Source organism: Varanus komodoensis, unplaced genomic scaffold (assembly GCF_004798865.1).
Source record: "Varanus komodoensis strain SLA01 unplaced genomic scaffold, ASM479886v1 scaffold1, whole genome shotgun sequence".
Taxonomy (NCBI): Eukaryota; Metazoa; Chordata; class Lepidosauria; order Squamata; family Varanidae; genus Varanus; species Varanus komodoensis.
Window position 1 is genome coordinate 30,181,070 of NW_025335268.1, and position 20,641 is coordinate 30,201,710.

General features: G+C 39.6%; 1 protein-coding gene across 16 annotated transcripts in view; it reads right to left on the minus strand.

Moving 5' to 3' along the window:
• Nucleotides 1–20,641, minus strand: part of AFDN (afadin, adherens junction formation factor) — a 119,557-nt gene that overhangs the window by 77,793 nt on the left and 21,123 nt on the right. For 8 of the 16 annotated variants that reach the window (XM_044421197.1, XM_044421182.1, XM_044421224.1 and 5 more), the window contains exons 2-4: nucleotides 13,842–14,037; nucleotides 5,011–5,126; nucleotides 1,523–1,683 (exon numbers count right to left, since the gene is read on the minus strand). In XM_044421197.1, coding sequence (XP_044277132.1) covers nucleotides 1,523–1,683; nucleotides 5,011–5,126; nucleotides 13,842–14,037 — 473 coding nt within the window. The remainder of the gene's footprint in view (nucleotides 1–1,522; nucleotides 1,684–5,010; nucleotides 5,127–13,841; nucleotides 14,038–20,641) is intronic. The other 8 variants (XM_044421160.1, XM_044421261.1, XM_044421254.1 and 5 more) reach the window with 3 other exon arrangements.

Genomic DNA, 20,641 nt, shown 5'->3' on the forward strand with positions numbered 1-20,641 from the left:
ATGGCCAACTCCAGAGGGTTGTGCTTTCAGAATATTGCTCAGTCTCATTGATTCTCCAAGATGGAGTTCCTCGGAAGTCAGTCTTGCTGTTTAAGATCTACATTAAACCACTGATTTGGATCATCCAGAGGATTTTCCAACTGGCATGGTAGGTGCTCCTGTTGAAGCCCAAGTTTGGTATATCGAGATGACCTAAGCAGTTGACATGATTGCCCCCAAGTGCCCTCTCCCCTCTCATGAAGCCCAATCTGATCCTTGGTATACATTGAACTGCAGGCAATGGACTAAGAGGGGAGATGACTAGCGCTCAGGCTGAATTTGACTGAACACATCTTAGTGCGCATTACTGAGACTATTCTGTGGCAGTGAAAGTGACTAAAAGACATTTTCATTCCACCGGCTTCACATTTTCACAATGCTGCCTAGCAGAGCTGTTCTGGGTGCTTAAGGGCCTTCTATATTCTGCTCCCAAGAGAGATATTATTGAATTCTCAGCAGCTTGCTGTGATTTGCTCCAACTTGGATACCACAGGTATCCCAGTTCCAACAGCAGAAGCATCCACCATACCACCTAGTCCTATTTTGTTGTATCAATTTCAGTTACTGTGGCCTGAGGACATGAACACTCTGCTTGGACAAGTCCAGCCTGCCACTTGCCCACTTGACCCTTGCTCATCACGGCTTATTGGGAGATCTAGGGAGGGGTTTGCACCTAGGTCCTGGAGTCGGTCAACACCTCCTTGAGAGAGTGGTGCCAGCCCCTTTAAAGGCGATTATGATAACACCACTCCTTGAGAAGCTGCACTGGGTTCCAGTATGGGCTCAATTCAAAGAGTTGTATTTGACATATAAAACCTTTAAGTGGTTTGGGACCAGGGGACTTGAGGGAGCACCTCTGTCCATATATTCCTACTCAACCACTTATATCTTGAAGTCTTTCGCTGAATACCGTCCCCACAGTGAGGTCAAGGGGGAAATGGCTAGGCGGGAGGCATTTTCTGCAGTGGTGCCCACCCAGACTCTGAAATTCATTCTCTGGAGACATACAGCTGGTATCAACCATGCTTTCTTTTAGATACCATGTAAAAACGTTTTTGTTTGAACAAGCTTTTGGTTAATTTAAATTGTTTTTTGTTGATTATTTAATTATAGCTGTTCATTAATTTGCTTCCATTGGTCATGCTATGTACAGTTTAATTTTTATTATGTAAGATGTTTTAATAATTTACTAATTTTATTGTTTTTATCCATTTTTATCTATTGTATTGCTTGTATTTATATGCTGCTTTCAGCATTTGTAAGCCACCCAGAGTACCCTTGGGTTATGGAGCATCATAGAAGTATAATGAAACAAATAAAAAAATCTGTAAATAATGTGATATGAACCTGTATATACCACCCAAGAATGAATATAAAACAGAATGTGATCTCATAATTTAAAAAGACTTATCTCCCCATATTGGTTGCATTAAACATTCAATGACAAATTAGGTGTCCTACTATTTAATGGGTGGAGACTCACATATCATCGCCGTGAAATGTTCCATCACTGTCTAAAGCTTGCCGCAATGCTTCTTTTTCTCGCCTCTTTTTTTCCTTCTTTTCTTTCTTTGATAGTGTCCGTTTGAAGTTCTGGATCACTCCCTCCTTCTCTTGTTTTTCAGGGCCATTGCTTTGAGCCTTCTGAAACAAGCCATCCTTAATATTATGATTCATTGCCACTCTAACCATATTAATTTCCAATTCAAACAAATCTAAGTTTATACAATTGAAGACAATAGCCATCTAAACTTTCAACTGACAGAGGACCAAACATTCAGTATGGCTGGATTTAGTTCCCTCCCTTCAAACAAGCAATCAGTGTGATCAGTAGATTAGCTGCATAATGCTAAACTATGGTTTAGCACAACATACATGAGCACAACTGAAGCACTGAACTCACGCACTCCCTCTTACTCTCTCATCCTTACGTGTGGTCTAGGGAACAATTTCAACAGAGGTATTTTCACTTTTATGCAACACTAGCTTAGCATTAAAGGACATGGGTGGTGCAGCAGGTTAAACTGTTGAGCAGCTGGGCTGTTGATCAGAAAGTTGGCAGTTTGAAAATGCATGACAAGGTGATATCCCACTGCTTTGTCCCAGATATTGCCTACTTAGCAATTTGAAAGCATGCAAATACAAGTAGATAGATAGGTAGAACTTTGGTGGGCAAGGTAACAGTGTTCTGTGAGCCTTGGTGTTTAGGATACCTGAAGGAACGTCTCCTTCCCCATATGCCCTCATGCCCCTTAAGATTGGCAGGAGAGGCCTTGCTCTGGGAACCCTCTTTGAAGGAGGTACGGAGGGTGTCTACCCGGAGAAGGGTCTTCTCTGCAGTGGCACCCAGATTATGGAATGCGCTCCCCAGAGAAGGTCGCCAGGTAAAGACCTTTTTATTTAACCATTTTAATAATTAAGGATTTTGGATGTTTTAAGATCTGATCACAGTCGCATTTTCTTTTTTCTTCCTTTCTTCTCTTTCTTTAGTTTTATGAAAGTGTTTGTTTTATGTTTTGCCTATTATTTAGAGTTTTAATTATTGTATTATTATACTACTATTTTAATCATTGTAAGCTGTCCTGAGATGTTTGATCGGGAAGGACGGGATAAAAAATATTTTAAATAAATAGTCATGCTGGCCACATGACCATGGAAGCATCTTCAGACAATGTTAGCTCTTTGGCTTACAAACAGAAAGGCGCACCAGCCCCAGAGTTGGGCCTGACTAGAATACATGTGAGGGCGAAACATTATATAGCTTAGCATTATGCTTGAACCAGGGGTCCTGGTTTAAAACAAACTCTAGTTACATCAACAAGCAGTTTCATAATCCCACTTTGAAGCTGGATATAATGCAAACATATTTTGTTTTAAAACACAGTAGTTTGATGGTAATGCCAATTTGGGATTTTGTAAAAGTGAAAGTCTTCCAGGCCATGGAAGAAGAGAAAAGGAATGTGCAAGTCCAATGTGCAGATTTATTTATGTTCATTTAACACCGCACAATGGTTTAACATTATTTGCAAATGTAGCCAACCCTAACTAATTTTGAGGATGCCCAGGCTCATATCCTTCTAGAGGGTTTTAGCCTTTTTTTTTAGTGGGGGTAAGGCGATTTAAAATCTAAGAAACTTTTGCCCATGCAGAGTCTTATATAGTTTTAGATTGTGAATCCAGAAGCTTGTTTTTGTATGTGCCTATCACTTTAGGTAGTTCTGAACACCTGTGGACAACCCCTTGCCCCAAAGCTCAAGTAATGCCAAGCATCCCTGATTGGTCCATATTTCATAAAAATATGTGTTTTATGTACAAAGTATATTGTATATAAGCATCATGTTAACTTGCTGCATACTTAAAACAAAAGCAGGCAGTGTTATTGAAATTACCTTCCTGTATCCAGAGAACATACAAAAAACATTTTTCAACAATAATCTGAGTGTGCTGTATTATAGAAGATTGAGCTACCTGAGGACACAAATACAAAAGCTCAGTTTCTTTCATAATACTAAACCTATTCTCCACTTTAAACAGTGAAATTGGATATTCTAGCTCTGTATCTTAATACAATTCAGAATTCAAAATGTGCTGTAGAACGCCTATTTTCTTATTATTAATTTTGACTTAACTTCTATTTCTTCCTGAATGAATTACCTCTGCTTGATTATAGTTTTCCTTAATGGCATTACCAAAATTTGAGTAATTTAAGTAAAATATAATATTTGTACCAAAATAACCCATTTCCTTAAAAAATTATTGAGCAAGTTAAACATTAGTCATGCAATACTCTGCCTCTCCATAATTAAAGATCCTCAGAAGTGTTGATGGCAGCATTCCACTTTTTTCCCCAATATTTTTACCAGCAAGACAAACTGGAGAACACACACATACACATCCAGCATCTGTAGTGTTTTATCATGCATATTACCAGAAATGGGCCTGTTCACACTTCATAGCAGCAAATTATGGATTAATTAACTAATTGTAGATTACTTGTAGATTGTTTAACCTATAGCATTAACTTACAGTATCCAGGTTTGGATGTCACATAGCAGCTTCCAATTGGCAGGACCAAAGGCTGAATATTTAAATAAGCTGTGGAATCTACCCTAGCACATTCTGTAGCAAATCCTCAGTTAAGTAACACATGATTCCCACAGCTACATGCAAACCAGAGCAACATGAAACCATACATCTCAAGTACTCTCTACAAGTCTCTGGAAGTATTTGGCACTCCAATAAGATGTTACTTTCAAAGATTACAGACTGCAAGCAATTCTTAAAATGGTTTAATTGGTTGAATATGGAAGATTGCCCCAGAATATAGCAGTCAATTGCCTACTTCTGGCAGCTAAGAGATTAGTGACTAGAGGATATGCAAAGACCACTTCCTATCCAAGTGCTAGTATGATAACAAAGTAAATAAGACTGTAGACAAGATAATACATTAAACCACACTGCAGCATAAGCCACACAGTCTGGTTAACTGCCCACAGCCACATGATATTCCCATTGGGGGGTGAAGCCTCTAACAGCCACACTTAAGTACCTCTTGGGCACTTTGGGGATGAGTGGCCACAATGTTTGTCTGCTAGCCACTTGAAAAGAGTGGCAAAGAGATTTTGAAGCTTTTCCCAAGTGGCTTGCTTGTAGCTGGTAACCCATAGTGGGTCAAATGCATTCTGAGAATCCACTGTGGGTCAAAGCACTCCTGCTACAAGCCATGTGTTGTCAGGGTGGCTTAGAAACCAAAGTTAAGCCCCTCTGACAAATCTGGCCAGGGTTCACATGATGAACCTTATATGCTTCAGTGGATTTTTGTATCATGCAAACCCAGTCAGTCTGCTGAGGCAGTCTGTCATATATTTCCACAAAGTACTGCCATATTTGTTTGTTTTTACAAATGCAAAGTACTGTATAAAATTTAATTACAAAAACAGCTAACAGAGAGATCTATATGCTTCCTTTTACCTTTGCAGGAAGTGCATCATTTTCATTCTTGAGTACAAATCTTCCCTCTCGATCATCTTTGTTCCAATTTAGTTGTACAACTAGAGGCTTCTCATCTATATCCAATCTTCTTTCTTCTTCAAAATAGGAAAGGTAAAGAGTATAACTAATGGTTGCATACTATTTCAAGATGAATCACTTTAGCACAACAATAACATAGAAGTCAAGAAATGGCGTAACAGTTACATTTACAATTTAACATATTTTTCCCCTGCAGAGTGGGAAATGTTATGATATGTTATCAGCAGAAGGTAAACTGCTGGAAATAGTGTGAGAGACAACCAAAGACAGATTAACAAAGTAAGTCTGGCCATCAGCACAATAAAAGGCGGCTCTAATTCTTAACATTCAAAGCATACCCTGTTCTCCATCTTGAATAAGAAATATGAAGTTGTATATCTTCAACATTTAAGGAGTAAGCCCAATTTAAGAACTCTGAAATCAAAATTGTTATTAAAGGTTCTGTTACTGTCCACAAACTTGTAATACAGTCTGTACATTAGAGTAGCAGAACACAGAGTCCAAGGATTCGTGTGTAAGCAAGAAGAGATACTTCTTCCCAGACCCATTTTTTTAGAAAAGCATTTGTCACCATTGTAAGATGTGATTCCTTTCCTGACTCCACACTTTATTGTTAAAGCAACAGCCAGATACCCAGAAGTCAGTCCCTTTTATTTTACTCACCCAAGCTTGCAATAATACAAAATACAGAAGAGTTTTAGTTATGGGAGACCCCCTGCTATGCCAGATGAAAAATAATGTATGTGGGTATGACCCAGGGAAAAGCCAGGTATGCTGCCTCCCTTGAGCAAAGATTAGTGATATAAACAATAGATTCAGGCATCTCATACAACCCACTGACAAATACCCTTTGCTTCTTGTTCACGTGGGAACAAATGATACCACCAGTAAGAGCTTTGAAGAAATAACGTCAGACTTTGAAACTTTAGGGAGGAAAATCAAAAGCACGGGGGCCCATGTTTTTCTCTAGAGCCTTCTTGTCCATCCTACCTGTTTGTGCAAGAGGAACTGATAGGGAAAGAAAAATCCTAAAAGTGAATGCCTGGCTACAAAGGTGGTACAGAAGAGAGAGATATGGATTCTGGGATCACAAACTACACTTCCCAGAATATGGACTATTGTCGATGGGCTGAATCTCCCAAAGAACGGAAAGCATATGTTTGGACAAAAATGAAGAAAATTATCAGGAGGTCTTTAAATTGAATCATACAGGGAAGAGAGATGTGCATCAGGGTGTAACATCAACTGGAAAAGACTTGCATACCAAAACAGAGAACAATAAAGACAGGGTATAACAAAAGTGAACTGCAATGTCTATATCCCATTGCTCAGAGCATGGGAAACATACAACATGAACTTGTGCTCTTAGTACACAAGGGAAATTACAACCTTATAGCAATACCAAAGCTTGGTGGGACAACACCCATGATCAGAATTCTACAATCAAAGGATACAACCTGTTCAAGAAAAACAGAAAAGACAAAAAAGGAGGCAGAGTAGCACCACAGGTTAGAGACTCAGATCTGCAAAGAAATGCAGATAGAGGAACTTAGTAGTCCCATCGAGAACATCTGGCTTAAATTAAAGGGAGCAAAGCATAAAAGGAACATACTTATTGGCATCTATTACAGACCACCCAGTCAAAGGGAAGACGAGCATGTAACCTTTGAAAAGCAAATTGCTAGTGTTGCAAAGATACATGATGCAGTTATTATGGGAAACTTCAATTTCCCTGATATATCCTGGAAATCAAGTTCCGCCAAACATGGCCTCTCTAAGAAACATGCATTGCTGGCAACTTCCTCCAGAAGAAGTTAGAGGAAGGAACAAGACGAACTGCTAGCCTCGACTTAATACTAACCAACAGGAAAGACCTAACCCTAACCACAGGAAGCCTGGGGTAGTGACCATGTCATACTTGAATTCTCAATTATACAGGAGGCAAAAGTCAACTGTAGCCAAACATGCATCCTGAAAGCCAACTTCAGCAAATTCAGAACACTGATACCCGAAGTCCCATCACATCTCACTCTAAAGGGGAAAAAGAGTCCAAGAAGGATGGGAAAGCTTGAAAAAAGTCAATATAAAGTACAACTACAAACAATCCCAACAAGAAAAAAGTGTAGAACACAACAGAAAAAGCCCATGTGACTCTACAAAAATTTAAAAGATAATCTTGGAAGCAAAAAAGGACACATTCAGGAGGTGGAAGGAAGGCCAAGCTACAAAGGAAAAATATAAACAGATAGCAAGGAATTGCAGGGATGTTGTCAGGAAGGCTAAAGAAGGAAATTAACTGAGACTAGTGAGGGATGCTAAAAGCAATAAGAAAGTCTTCTTCAGATATGTCCAAATCAAAAGACAAATGAAAAAGAAGGGGATTCAACTGCTCAAAGCAGATGGCAATCAATAACAAATAAGGAAAAGGCAGAGGCGCTCAACTCCTACTTTGGCTCAGTCTTCTCCCACAAGAAGACCTACAACCTACCTACCAAAGGGAAAGTACAAGGTAAAAGCACAGGATGGCAGCCCAAGATCAGCAGAAAAATGATCAAGAAACATCCAGATGCACATACTCAAATCTCAAGGGCCCAACAAACTCTATCCCAGAGTCATAAAAAACCTATTGGAAGAACCACTGTATAGGAAGTGCCAGATAGTTGGAGAAGGGCTGGTGCTGTCCACATCTTCAAGAAAGCGAAAAAATAAACCTAGGGACTACAGACCAGTCAGTTCCACATCCATCCCTGGAAAAATTCTAGAGCAAATTATTTAAAGATCAGTCTGGAAGCACCTTGAAGAAACACACTGATTAATAGAATCCAATATGGTTTCCTCAAGAATAAATCCCACCAGACTAATCTTATCTCATTTTTTGACTGGGGAAAAAATGAACAGCAGAGATACCATGATCATAATCTATCTTGACTTTATCAAACCTTTCAACATAATCCCCCACAAGATCCTGAAAAACAAACTAACAAAAAGTGAACTAGATAGAATAACTATTAGGTGGATCTACAACTGGCTACAAAATAAGCCTCAGAGTGCTCATTGATGGCAACTTCTGAGACTGAGGAAAGGTAACACGTGGGGTGCCACAGGATTCATTCCTGGTCCCAATACTCTTCAACATCTTTATTAATCATCTGGATGAGGAAGTACAGGGATTGATGATCAAATTTCCAGACAACACAAAACTGGGTGAAAGAACTAATACCCTGGAAGACAAAATGAAGATTCAGGGCAAATTAGATGAGCTATAACAGTGGACTGAAGCAACAGAATGAAAATGCAATAGGGACGAATGCCAATTCCTCCACCTAGGAAAAACAAAACCAAATACATAAAAAAAAAAAGATGGGGGATACTTGGCTCAGCAGTACTGAGAAAGAGAATGTTGTGGTTGTGGACAACATTCTAAATATGAGCCAACAATGCAATGTAGCTGCTAAAAAGGCAAATGCTATTTTGAGATATGTTAATAGAAGTATCAGTTCCAAATCATGACTAGTTCTCCTATATTCTTCTCTAGTCAGACCTCATTTGGAATACTGTGTTCTAGTTCTGGTCTAGAAAAGGTTCAGAAGAAGGCCACAAAGATGAACCAAGGTCTAGAAACAAAGCCCTATGAGGAGAGACTGGGCATGTCTGAGCAGAGAACTGGGGATGTTCAGCCTCAAGAAGAGAAGTCTGAGGGGGCATATGACAGCACTCTACAAATACCTGAAAGGCTGTCACAAAGAGGAAGGACAAGACCTCTTCTCACTCATCCCAGAGTGTACAACACAGAACAATGAACTCAAGTTGTAACAAACCAAATTCAAACTAGATATCAGAAAAAATGTCCTGTCAAAGCAATACAACAATGGAACCAATTGCCTAATGAGGTTATAGGTTCTCCCACGAAACTGGGCAGTCATATGAGTGAGATGGTATAACTTGGTGTCCTGCACCAGCAGCAAGCTGGACCTGACAGCCTCCTTGGCCCCTTCCAACTCTACTATTCTACGATTCTGATAAAAAGTAGGTGAGATGCAATTATGAAAAAATCACATTTAATTACATGATTTAAAATAAAATTATTTTATATAAGAATACATTATTTACCCACCTTACAAATGTTTAACCCAGCAAGTACAAAACAGCAGTTTCCTTAAATCAAACTGACTCAGCTATCATTAGCTCTGCTTGTTTGGTTTCAATATATGGGGTCTTATCTAGCCCATTGCTGTACTAAGGCACAAACTGACTCATAGTCAAACCTTACGTTCCTATATCAGCAAAGAAGGAAGTAAATCCAAATACCATCAGCAGTATCATTACACCTTACTCCAATTTTCCCATTAATTTTATCCAGCAGGTTAATATAAAATGTTAAACAATATTTCTGAGAAGATATCCCAAGGAACTATACACAAAGGTTGCCTCTTAAGGTAAGGAACAATAGTTCACTAATAGTAATAATGCTAGTGAAAAACAAAATTAGATGGCTCCTAAGTAAAATCTATGTTCATAATACTTGCACACATACTCATCCTGATGGCTGCCCAACAAACTTTATTATGCAAACTGAAACTGAATATAATAAACTGCACTATCTTCATGATTTTTTCCCCTCGGACCTTTAAACTAGAAAAGTGCTTTTCTAAATTGCTTACTAGTTTAGAAATTCTTATTCTGTGTCTGTAGCAGCAGAGCTTTTCTTCAGAAATAGCACTTCAACCCCACAAGTATTTCCTGGATTTGTCATATGATCATTCCAAGAAGAAGCTGCTGGACTGAAAGACTATCTCTGAAGTGACATTGTCGGAGACTATCTCTGACAATGGTGCTTAACATGAAAGTCTGCACATGGCGTTTTTAGGAAGAGGTAACTGAGAGAGGAGTGATGCAGCCTGCGGTGGCTGGCTTGCGGGTAAGGCTAAGATGTTTGCTTATGTAGCTGTTCATGCACACAATATAGAACTCAGAGAACTTTCATCCAAGATTGCACAGAGGAACTGAAGACTGGAGAGAAAATTACACTTTCTGTTGAAAAGTCTGCTCATCATTAATCAATAGTATCAACCTCAGCCAGTCAGGTTCAAAGAAATACTGAAATTTATCATGAACGTTTCTTCTGTTTTGCATAAAGGATGGACTTTAATCCTCCTTCTATCTCAAGAGAAAGGTAGTATGTTTATGAAATTTAAGAGTGTTTCCGTCGTAGAAGAAACTCTTTCCAATTACAAAACATGGCCAAATTTATGATTGAAAAGATTAAGATCAGAAACTAATTTTAAAAGATAAGTGATTAGGGAGAAAGACTCCTTGGTGAATGTACGGCACCTGATAATTACATTGTAGATTATCTGTACACAATGTAGTAACAAGAGAAAACAGCCACTGAATGCAAGCAAGACTGGGGCATGGTGACCCTCTGTATATCAAACAAGAAGAAACCTGTACATTAAGTAACAGCATTACTTTCTAAGCTATGGAAAACTGTGTGATAGCGGTGGGATATGAGTCTGCTCTGTTACAGAAGAAGCATTTGCAACACTGTCCACCCAAATAATCCCTCTGTGGAAGCATGGGCGTGTAACCTGTAATGTTTTGTGAATATGTTTACTGAGGATTAAGTAACAATCCAACAGATACGAGAAACGTGTGTACACGTGTACAGGCGTAACTGCTGCCCATTAGCCTCATGGCCCACTCTAACTCTGTGCCTCATGACAGGAATGCGGTGTGCAAAAGACAGCCAAAAAAGTGGGCGAATCACCAGTCAAAGAAGAATTTTTAGAGAGAGAGAGAGAGACATGAATCATGCCTGAGATAGGTAGGGAAGGAACTGGGAGGGCTTTCTTTTAATTAAGGGAAGAGCTTAAAAACTTTACCAGCATACTTCTCACCTTCAAACCTAGCCTGGAGACGGTCAATATATCAACAGAGATCTCGAACCATTACAAAACAGAGCCTCCAAAGCTAACCCTAACCCTTCCAAGCTGTCCAGGCCAATGATCAATTTTATCAAATGCCACTAGGAGGTCCAGATAATAAAAGTTTCATACTCTTTAAAAATGAGATTTAATGGTCTTAGTATACATTTTTCACTAACAAAACTTCAGACAATTATGGACCTCCTATTCAGAGCAGGACAAGGACAGAGGTGAAGGTTGCCTTGCACTCCTACTATGCAAGGCAGCAGGACAGCCGATTCCTGTCCATTTCACTGCTGCACTTCAGAAGACGGCTAGGCACCACCACAAATGCACCATATCTTGGCAACTCTTGTCTCCCCCCCTCCCCACCATCTTATGACCTTGGAGAACTAGCTAACACAGATCCTTCCACACCTGCCACAGTGTGGGGGTTGGGCTTCATGCATGAAATTCCAGCTCTGAAGAGTCAGAGCTATTTTCCAATGTCAGAGCTGGAACTCTAAAAATTGTTTAGCCCTTTGGATGCTGCCTATGGACTACAGGATTGCTCTGTAAAATCTTTTTAAATAAATTAATTGCCATACTTGCATACTATAAATGAATATAAATCCTTGGTGAATTACAACCTAGAGAAACAAAGTGGAAAGCAGGAAGATATTTTTTTTAAATAAACAGATATAAGAGAATTTGGCTTAATGTCCAGTTCACTGATGTTTAAAATACCATGACTGGTTAAGTATCTTATACAGATGCACTCTGTTTCCATAAGATAATGTGGAGGACTACATTCTAAGCTCTTCCTTTGTGTTTACTGCAAAGTTGATTATTCTATTTCCAACTTTCATTTCCAACTGTTTGCCAAGTGGCAGAAAAGGATGCTTGTGAATGAGTGCAATGACTTATAACTATGACTGGTTAAATTTCCTGTCAGAATTGTTTTCATTTTTTTTTCATTTCATACATGTACTGAACAGTACTATTTTTGTGCTAACTTCGCAAGGTAATCCATGTTCTCATAAATATTAAATAATCAAAGTTAAATGATTTGCTTTATTTCTGTTTCTCTGAATTCATTTTCCTCTAAATTCATAGAAAACCATTTTCTTCAGTGTCTAAAAACAAAGAAAGAAATCTGCTTCTAAAAGGCAACAATAATCATTTCTTTTCATAGTTCTCCATAAAATTGCAAATAAAAATAATGCTTACATAAAATGCTCAGCACCCCTCTCCAGTTTTACTTTATTTCACATGAACTCAATCTACCCTTACCTACTATGATGGTAGTGCTACTATACTATGATATATAAAGTGCCAGTGTGAGCCTCTGTGGTGTAGTGGTTAAGAGCATGGAACTGGGACTCAGACGATCTGGGTTCTAGTCCCCGCTCAGCCATGGAGCCAACTGGGTGACTTTGGGCCAGTCACACTCTCAGCCCAACCTACCTCACAGGGTTGTTGTTGTGGGGATAAGATGGAGGAGGAGATGTAAGCTGCCTTGAGCCCTTTGCAGGAAAAAGGCAGGATATAAATCGAAAAATAAATAAATAAAGTGCTCTTTTAACCACTGCCCTCTTCACAAGTAGGACTTCCAGCCAAAACTATCATACCTTCTATCTGGGGTGGTCATCCTCTTCCACCAAGTACAAAAATTCAGGAAGGATGTACATGGAGCATTGAGGGAAGAAGGGGGACACGCACCTAGCCAGCCAGATCAGCTGAATCAAACCTGACGATCAATGGGGTAACAGATGCCGCAGCCAGTTCGCCATCACATCCAAACTATCATACCATGTATCACTACTGTACAATGGTACCTCAACAAACCAAAGCTATTTAAACTGCACAAAGATGCTTGAATTATTTAGAAAGTTTCAAAGGCTCTCAGAGGAATGAAGAAAATAATCATTCTTTCTTATAAAAAATGCAAATACAAAAAACAAGACGATCCATGATAAAATATGCACGTTGTAATACATTTGCAAAAAATCCTGGGTGATCTTTTCTTAAAACTTGAAAACCATGGTAAAGCAACAAGCCAATGAATTTTATAGAACTAGCAGCTAGATATTTTTTTGTCTGTTCAAGGGTTTTTTAAATTAAATAAGTCTGAAATATTTTCCCTTTCCTAATGCAGATGAATATCAGTGAAAATTAAAAGCAACAATATGTGATGTTTTACCATATGCATCAAGTGAAACATACAAACTTTCTTTCATTTAGCAGGCACTTACAATGATTGCCAAAGTAATAAAAGTCCTTAGTCCAACATCTAACCACCATATCATATTGTCTCCTCTAGTTGCATATTCCTTCATCCCTAATTCCCTTTAGGAAATGGACTGACATATTCTGAACTCAATAAGATTTCCAATCCATTTCTAAGGGTTATTCCATTAATCAATTGTTTATTAAGAATTCAGATGCGTATTAAGGTATGGACTGACTTACAGCGTCAGCTAAAAAAAAATAGACAAAGGAACAAACCTCTCTTATACATATAGCCCCAACACTCCTACCATGCTTCCTAAAGAGGCACACCTCAGAATAAGGCTCCAATTCTTTACCCTACACCCTCAAATGATGCAAATTCTTCCTCTATTTAAAACATTTGGAGATTTTTCTCTTCCCGAGTCCACAAACTTCAAATGTGAAGTTTGAGTTTGTGAGTATGACTGTTTCAGTTTTGCAAAGTTGTGTCTATGCTTTTCTGTTCTAAATCTTAGCTTAACACAGCCAGTTAACAAACCATTAAAAATAAAGATAACTGCTAAAACTGAGTTAAATTAATCTTCAAATTGAAATATCTGTGTATTTTTTAAAGACTCCCGAACAGAATACACTAACCTCCACTGACGTGAACTTCATAAAGTGAGTATTTAGGGGATGATAGCATTCGCATATCTGGCCGGAATTTCTCCGCAAGTGTTTCTATCACATCCTGAGTCGTGGCAGTGCTAGACACACGGATACACTTTGTTGCAAAATTTCCAGCTGCTTTGTCTTGAAAATAAAATCTCATAACTCCATGGAATTCCAGGTCCTGTAATTAAATAAAATAAAGTGAATAAAATTCTGACCCTTATGTGGTTTTTTCCTATAGGCATTAATTTCTACACATTTCTCAATCGTTAGTGTCTCCATCATACCAGGTTCTTAAATATTCAACTAACATTGCCAGTGTTCAGATGACGAAATCTTAAAACTTGACATCCCACATTATAACCAGCATTTTAACTAAACATGGAGCCTTTTTACTCTTCTCTCTGCATAAGTGACACAAGAAAATCTTCCATCAACTATATTTTCCCATTACCTCCAAATTCGGAAACTATGGTTAATGACTTCCAAACAAACTAAGATAGGAAACCAGCTTCAAGCCAAGACCTTGTATGCTGGCTTTTTCCAAAGTCATTAACTATAATTTGTAATTGGATGAACATGAAACTATAGTTACTGGAAGGCTTTCTGACATCTTCACTCCTTCCATGAAAAGAGGAGTAAAGAGGCTGTTTGTGCACCCACCATAATGGAAAGGTGTCAGGGATTCCCCATTCCCCCGGCCACCTGGGTACAATCTTGCCAAGAATCTTCCTGGTCCCAGAACCCTGAACCAACCACTGGATTCAGCACATTACAAACCCAAGCCTGGGGGAACAAAGAAAGCTTATTAAAAAGATAAATTATAGCAGTGAAGGGACTAAAACACAGAATCTAAAAGGATAAAACAGGGTAAAAGAGGGAAGGGAGAGGGAAAAGGGAAGTGGAGAGCAGCAACAAAATAGGTTACAGCTAACCAAGAAACCCCAACTCCCAGGGCCTTGTTGGCCCACTTGTACAGAGAAAATAACAAACTATATCTAGCCTTGCATAGACATAGTAACTCTGCCTTCTACCAGCACAGGAAGCACAGGATGCCACAGCACTCCTTGGCAGGGAGAATCAGCAGCAGAAGGAACCTCCCAAGAGAGGATCAAAAGACTGCTTTGTTTCTTGGGCTTTTTCCTGCTTACGTCAGCTGACCCGTGGGGTGATGGCCCATCTCCCAGTCCTTGTGGACAGCCTTTACTCCTGGCATCACTCGCTAGCCAGTCATCATTGTTATCTCTGGCATCCTGATAGTTTTCAACCCACAACCCAAAGGGAAGATGATGCCTCCAAGAGACCTTGGACACCAGATTCCAGCTAGGCTGGCACCCAGTTTTTCCAACATTTTGTCAGTTCCAAGATTAACCCTTCCCCTGCCCTCTGGAGACTCAGAAACCAGTTCACATTGCATTATACTAAGCAGAGCAAGGGTATGACCCTAAGGATTATTTTACAAAAGTAACCCCTCTCCCACGCTCGCTACTTGAATTTTCTTTTCCCATTAACTGGAAATAGGAAGCAACCCTATTTCTCTGGTTGTTCCTTCTAGCTATCTCTTAAAGGAGTCTTACCCTTACAAAGTAGCCTAACTTCTTTAAACAGGGTGAATGTGTTGCCATAGCTGTACTAGTAATGCATTTAAACATGGACAAAATCGTTGCAATGTTTCATGGTGCTATATAGATACTTCAATATAACCATATACTCAATGGGAGTACATATTATTTTTAATTTGTTGTACAAAGGAATTCTAAATACTGTGGGCTCCTAGTCCCATCGGTCTCAGCTTGCACAGCCAAAGATAAGGAATTGTGGCACTGAAGTCTGAACATCTGGAGTGAGTCAGGTTGGTGAAAGCTAACCTGAAGGCTAAAATTAAATGGTACACCAATTACTTCTAGTACTATATTAATTAATTTAAGAACAAAGCTATCACAAAACATACACTTTGGCTGCTATTGTGAAGAAAGACTAGGTCTGCATACTCTACGATATTTTGGTATTGAGATTTCTAATGGCAGCAGGAGAAAAGACAAGCTGCTATTTGGCAAATTTACTGCATCTGTTCATTCCACTGCATCATTTTCTTTCATGCCTTCACAATCAGCATTAAGCAATACGTCTTACATAAAAACTAGTATTCAGATTCCAATATCCCAATACAAAATGTGCATTCATCATGTTGGATATTAAAGGTGCATGAATGAATTTCTGCTTTCCCTTTTAAATTACATGTTAGCAGCAAATGCAATAGGACTAAAATCTTGTTTGCATGTGGTTCAAAGAGGAAAGTGGAAATTTATGAACATCCATGCCTTAATATTTGATGTGTTCCACATGAATTCTGTACTAGTATCACTATCCAAGGCTCTCGTTCTATAATATCTGTGACATTCTTGAATTTCTTTCACTCTTTTCCACAGAAGGGGATTGCAAAGAAAGGAAAAAGATAACTTATCCAACCCTGTCCATTTTTATGCAGGGAAAAAGCTAAAACAGCAAACAGCTTCCAACACTTATCCCTTGCTCTTTTCCTCCGAGAAAAGAGGGAGGACTAGAAGGGGATATTGTTCTGATCTTCCATTTTGCTAGGTATGAAGCAGAATGGAAGATAAATCCCAACATGGCCTTTTCTAAGGAAAAAAAGATGGGGATAATAAAGCAAATAAAGCGACAGTAGCACAATACTTGACCATTCTTTTCACTGGTTCCCTTTCTCACACACTTTAAGAGCATATAGAAAATATGCCTAAGCTCAATACAGCCCCTTCTCCCCACTCCCCATAGCTATTTGTATAAGCATATCTATTAGGGAGAATAGGATATCTGTGTGTACCTAACATATCTCCATTTAGCCAAAACAGGGAGATGGGGAGTTCAAGTGCACCCACACTTATCTGGACTTTTCACCTGCTGTCAGACATAAGAACTACATATTCTAAAGACTAATGCATATAATAATTCAGTATGTACGGGTGTGAAAGCTGACAGGAAGAAAATTGAGGTATTTAAAGCATGGTCTTGGAGGACACAAATGCTCTAGACTTACAGAAAGATGAAAATAATGGGTCCTACATCAAATCAAGCCAGAACTTTCCTTGGAAACCAATATGACAAAAACAAAGCTGTCATACTTCAGGAACATCATGAGAAGGCAAGACTCGCTGCAGAAAGCAATCATGCTAGGGAAAGTAATGGCAAAAGAAGAAGAGGAAGACCAAATCTGGGAAGAATCAATTCTATAAAAAAAGCCACAGCCTTGAATTTACAAGAGGCGAGTAGGACTCTGGGTGGATTTGATTTAAATCAAATTAATTTAAATCATGCCTTAAATCACAATTTAAATCACTAGTCAGTAAAACTAGTTTTAAATAATAGGTTTCTACATAATTTGCAGAAGTTGAGGTGGCTGGATGGCATCACTGGTACAGTGGGCATGGGAGGGGTGGGGGGCTCTGGGAAGCAATGGAGGACAGGGGAGCCAAGCGTGCTGCGATCCATGGGGTCATAGTCAGTTGGGCTCAACTTTGCAACTGAACACACACACACACACACACACACACACACACACACAGGCACACACAAAATTTGGACACATACCTGCCCTACCCATAGGCAGAGGAACTTAATTAAAATACTCATAAGCCAGGTCTCTTTGCAGCCTGTCGCCAATATAGGGTTTCTCCTCCAGGGAAAGAGCAATATGATAAACCTCAGGCTCTACAGATCCAAAGTCTTGCGGAGTATTCTACTCAAATGTCACTTCTGTCACTTCTACTGCTTGCCCCTCCCTCCTCACACTTAGCTTCTTGTGAAAATCTATTCCATGCCCAACAATCTTCTTTTATTCATTGATTTTTTTGAAACTTAGTACTTAAGAGGTAAGCAACTGATTCTGTGTATATAGGTTTGCAAAGGATCAATGAGATTAAGGTATTTTTCTCAACTGTGTATGCTTATTTTATAACATTTGTGCTATGAAGAAGAGGTATGTGATCTCTCAGACACAAATTCAAAATTTTGAGAACTGTTAAAATCAAGCATCTGTGATATTTTCTAGACGGAGAAAATGTCCAATAATTTCACAGAAACATCTGGAAAAGCAAGACATTGTGAATGAATTAATGGATTTCAATTACCAAAAAAATAAACATTGCATGAATATACAGCCTCATGCTCCATAATTAAAAACTAGTCCTTATTTCATGATGCATGTTTTGAATTATAATGCATCTTAAACATAAAACTATCTTTACATAGATTTTTACTCAAAAAGCATTTTATTTAAAAATCCAATGTAATTTTTAAAATCTGATTGTTTTTTATTATTTATTTATTTATTTATTTATTTAAACCATTTCTATGCCACCCCATTCACAAAAAGCCTTGGGGAGGCTTACAACAACAATAATTAGACTTAAAAAACCGGACACATCTCGGCACGTACATAAAAACCCAGTAAATACAGTCAATAAATTAACAATTAAAATAACTTTTAAATAAAAAGGTCTTGGCCTGGCACCAAAAAACAAATAACGACGGTGCCAGGCTGACCTCTCTGGGGAGCGCATTCCACAGGTGGGGCACCACCGCAGAGAAGGCCCTCCTCCAGGTACTCACCCTCCTAATATCCTTCACGGAGGGCTCCCAGAGAAGGGTCTCTGCCGCGGATCTCAGGGGGCAGGAGGACATATATGGACGCAAGCGCTCCTTTAGATAACCAGGTCCCAAGCCATTGAGGGCTTTATAGGTGATAACCAACACCTTGAATTGGGCCCAGACTTCAATGGGAAGCCAGTGAAGCTGACGGAGGACTGGGGTTATATGAGAACAATGCCCAGTCCCTGTCAGCAACCTGGCAGCTCTGCTTTGCACCAATTGAAGTATCCGGACCATCTTCAAGGGTAGCCCCACGGAGAGCGCGTTACAGAAGTCTAATCGGGAAGTTACCAGCGCATGCGCCACTGTTGCCAGGCAATCGTTCTCTATGTAGGGACGCAGCTAATGGATCAGCCGAAGCTGAAGGAAAGCACTCCTCGCCACCACCGTCACCTGAGCTTCTAATGACAGCTCAGGGTCGAGGAGAACTCCCAAGCTGCGAACCTTGTCCCTAAGAGGGAGTGCAACCCCATTCAGGACAAGGTCCAGGTCCCCCACCCTGAAGCCCGAACCATCCACCAACAGGACCTCCGTCTTGTCTGGATTTAGCTTCAGTTTATCGGCCCTCATCCAGCCCGTTAACTCGGACAGGCACCGGTTCAGTACAGCCACTGCCTCACCTGGATTGGCTGAAAATGAGAGGTAGAGCTGGGTATCATCAGCGTACTGATGATTCCACTGCCCACACCTCCTAATGACCTCTTGCAGCGGTTTCATGTAGATGCTGAATAGCAAGGGGGACAAAATAGACCCCTGCGGAGCTCCATGGCATAACTGCCATGGCGCAGAGCCATAGTCCCCCAGCACAACCTTCTGGAATCCACCATGGTAGGACTGTCAAGGGCAGTACATTTTGGAGGGTTCTCACTCTATTATTATAGAGTGAATTATGGAGACTCTATAATTCAGTGATGACTTGGCAGTACATACAACAAAGAATAATTGATACAACCATTTTATTTGGTAATCCATCTGAAGATATTGCAGTTACTAGTTATAAGCAGATTTCTTTCTGCAATATTATTTTAATATAAAACATGATAAAGATGATAAGGACACCCCATTACTGCAGCAAAGCAAAAAACACCAAAATATGGGGTCACAACAAAGACAAAAAAATGTGGCATACACTTTTGCAAGCCAGAGATGTACTTTGTTTTCCAGAAGGTAAAGAAGGAAAGAGAGAAATCATCAATGGCATCATTCTGTTTCTACAATGTGGTACTAATGCAGCTACTTTCTCTTTCTCCCCTTAGAGTTCAAGCTACCAGTTCCAACATCTGTTTAGGGGGAGGGGAAAAAAATGAGAAAGTGGAAGTGTGGGCTCACACAGCCTCCAGAATGGCTCTGACTAAGCACATACTTGCTCTTGTTTTCTCTTACCACCATGTTCACACAGCCAAATTTGCAGATTGCCCCCCATTATCATGTACCTTCTAAAAAACAGGAACAGTCCAAGACTCACAGGGAAGATCACTCAAACAGGGAAAAGCTATAGTAAAAACTGAACATTATAGAACATAATACAAAACAATTCCTAGCAGAGACAAGCCAGTTAGCTTTCCATCCAAACAGTTATCTTCAATACATTCTAAATAAACAAAATTTAAATATATCCAACCCAGTAATCAAGTTCACCCACAAATACATTACAGTGGTACCTCGGCTCACAAACACCTCAGTTCACGACGAAATTGGGTTGTGGACAGAAATTTCAGAAAAATGTTACCTCAGGTCGTGAACTCCGCATCAGGTGACGATTGTAATCGTGCCTGTGTTCCCTGCACAAGCATGACCACAATGGGGAGATGGCCCTGATCGTGCTCAAGGGGCGGGGAAATAGTCGCGATGGCGTCTGTGTTCCCTGCCCAAGAGCAACTGTGATCGCGCCTATCTATGGTCGCAGCCGTGCTAGTGCAGGGAACATGGGCTCAATCACGGTCATTTGCTGGGGGGGGGGGGGGGATGGCCACAATCTTTGTTGTTTTCACTTTGCTTCAAATTTTTGTGATAAAAAAATAGTTACAGAACAAATTAACCTTATTTACAGTGAACCTTATGGGAAAATTTGACTTGGCTCATGACCAATTTGGGTCACGACCAGTCGTGGAATGGATTAA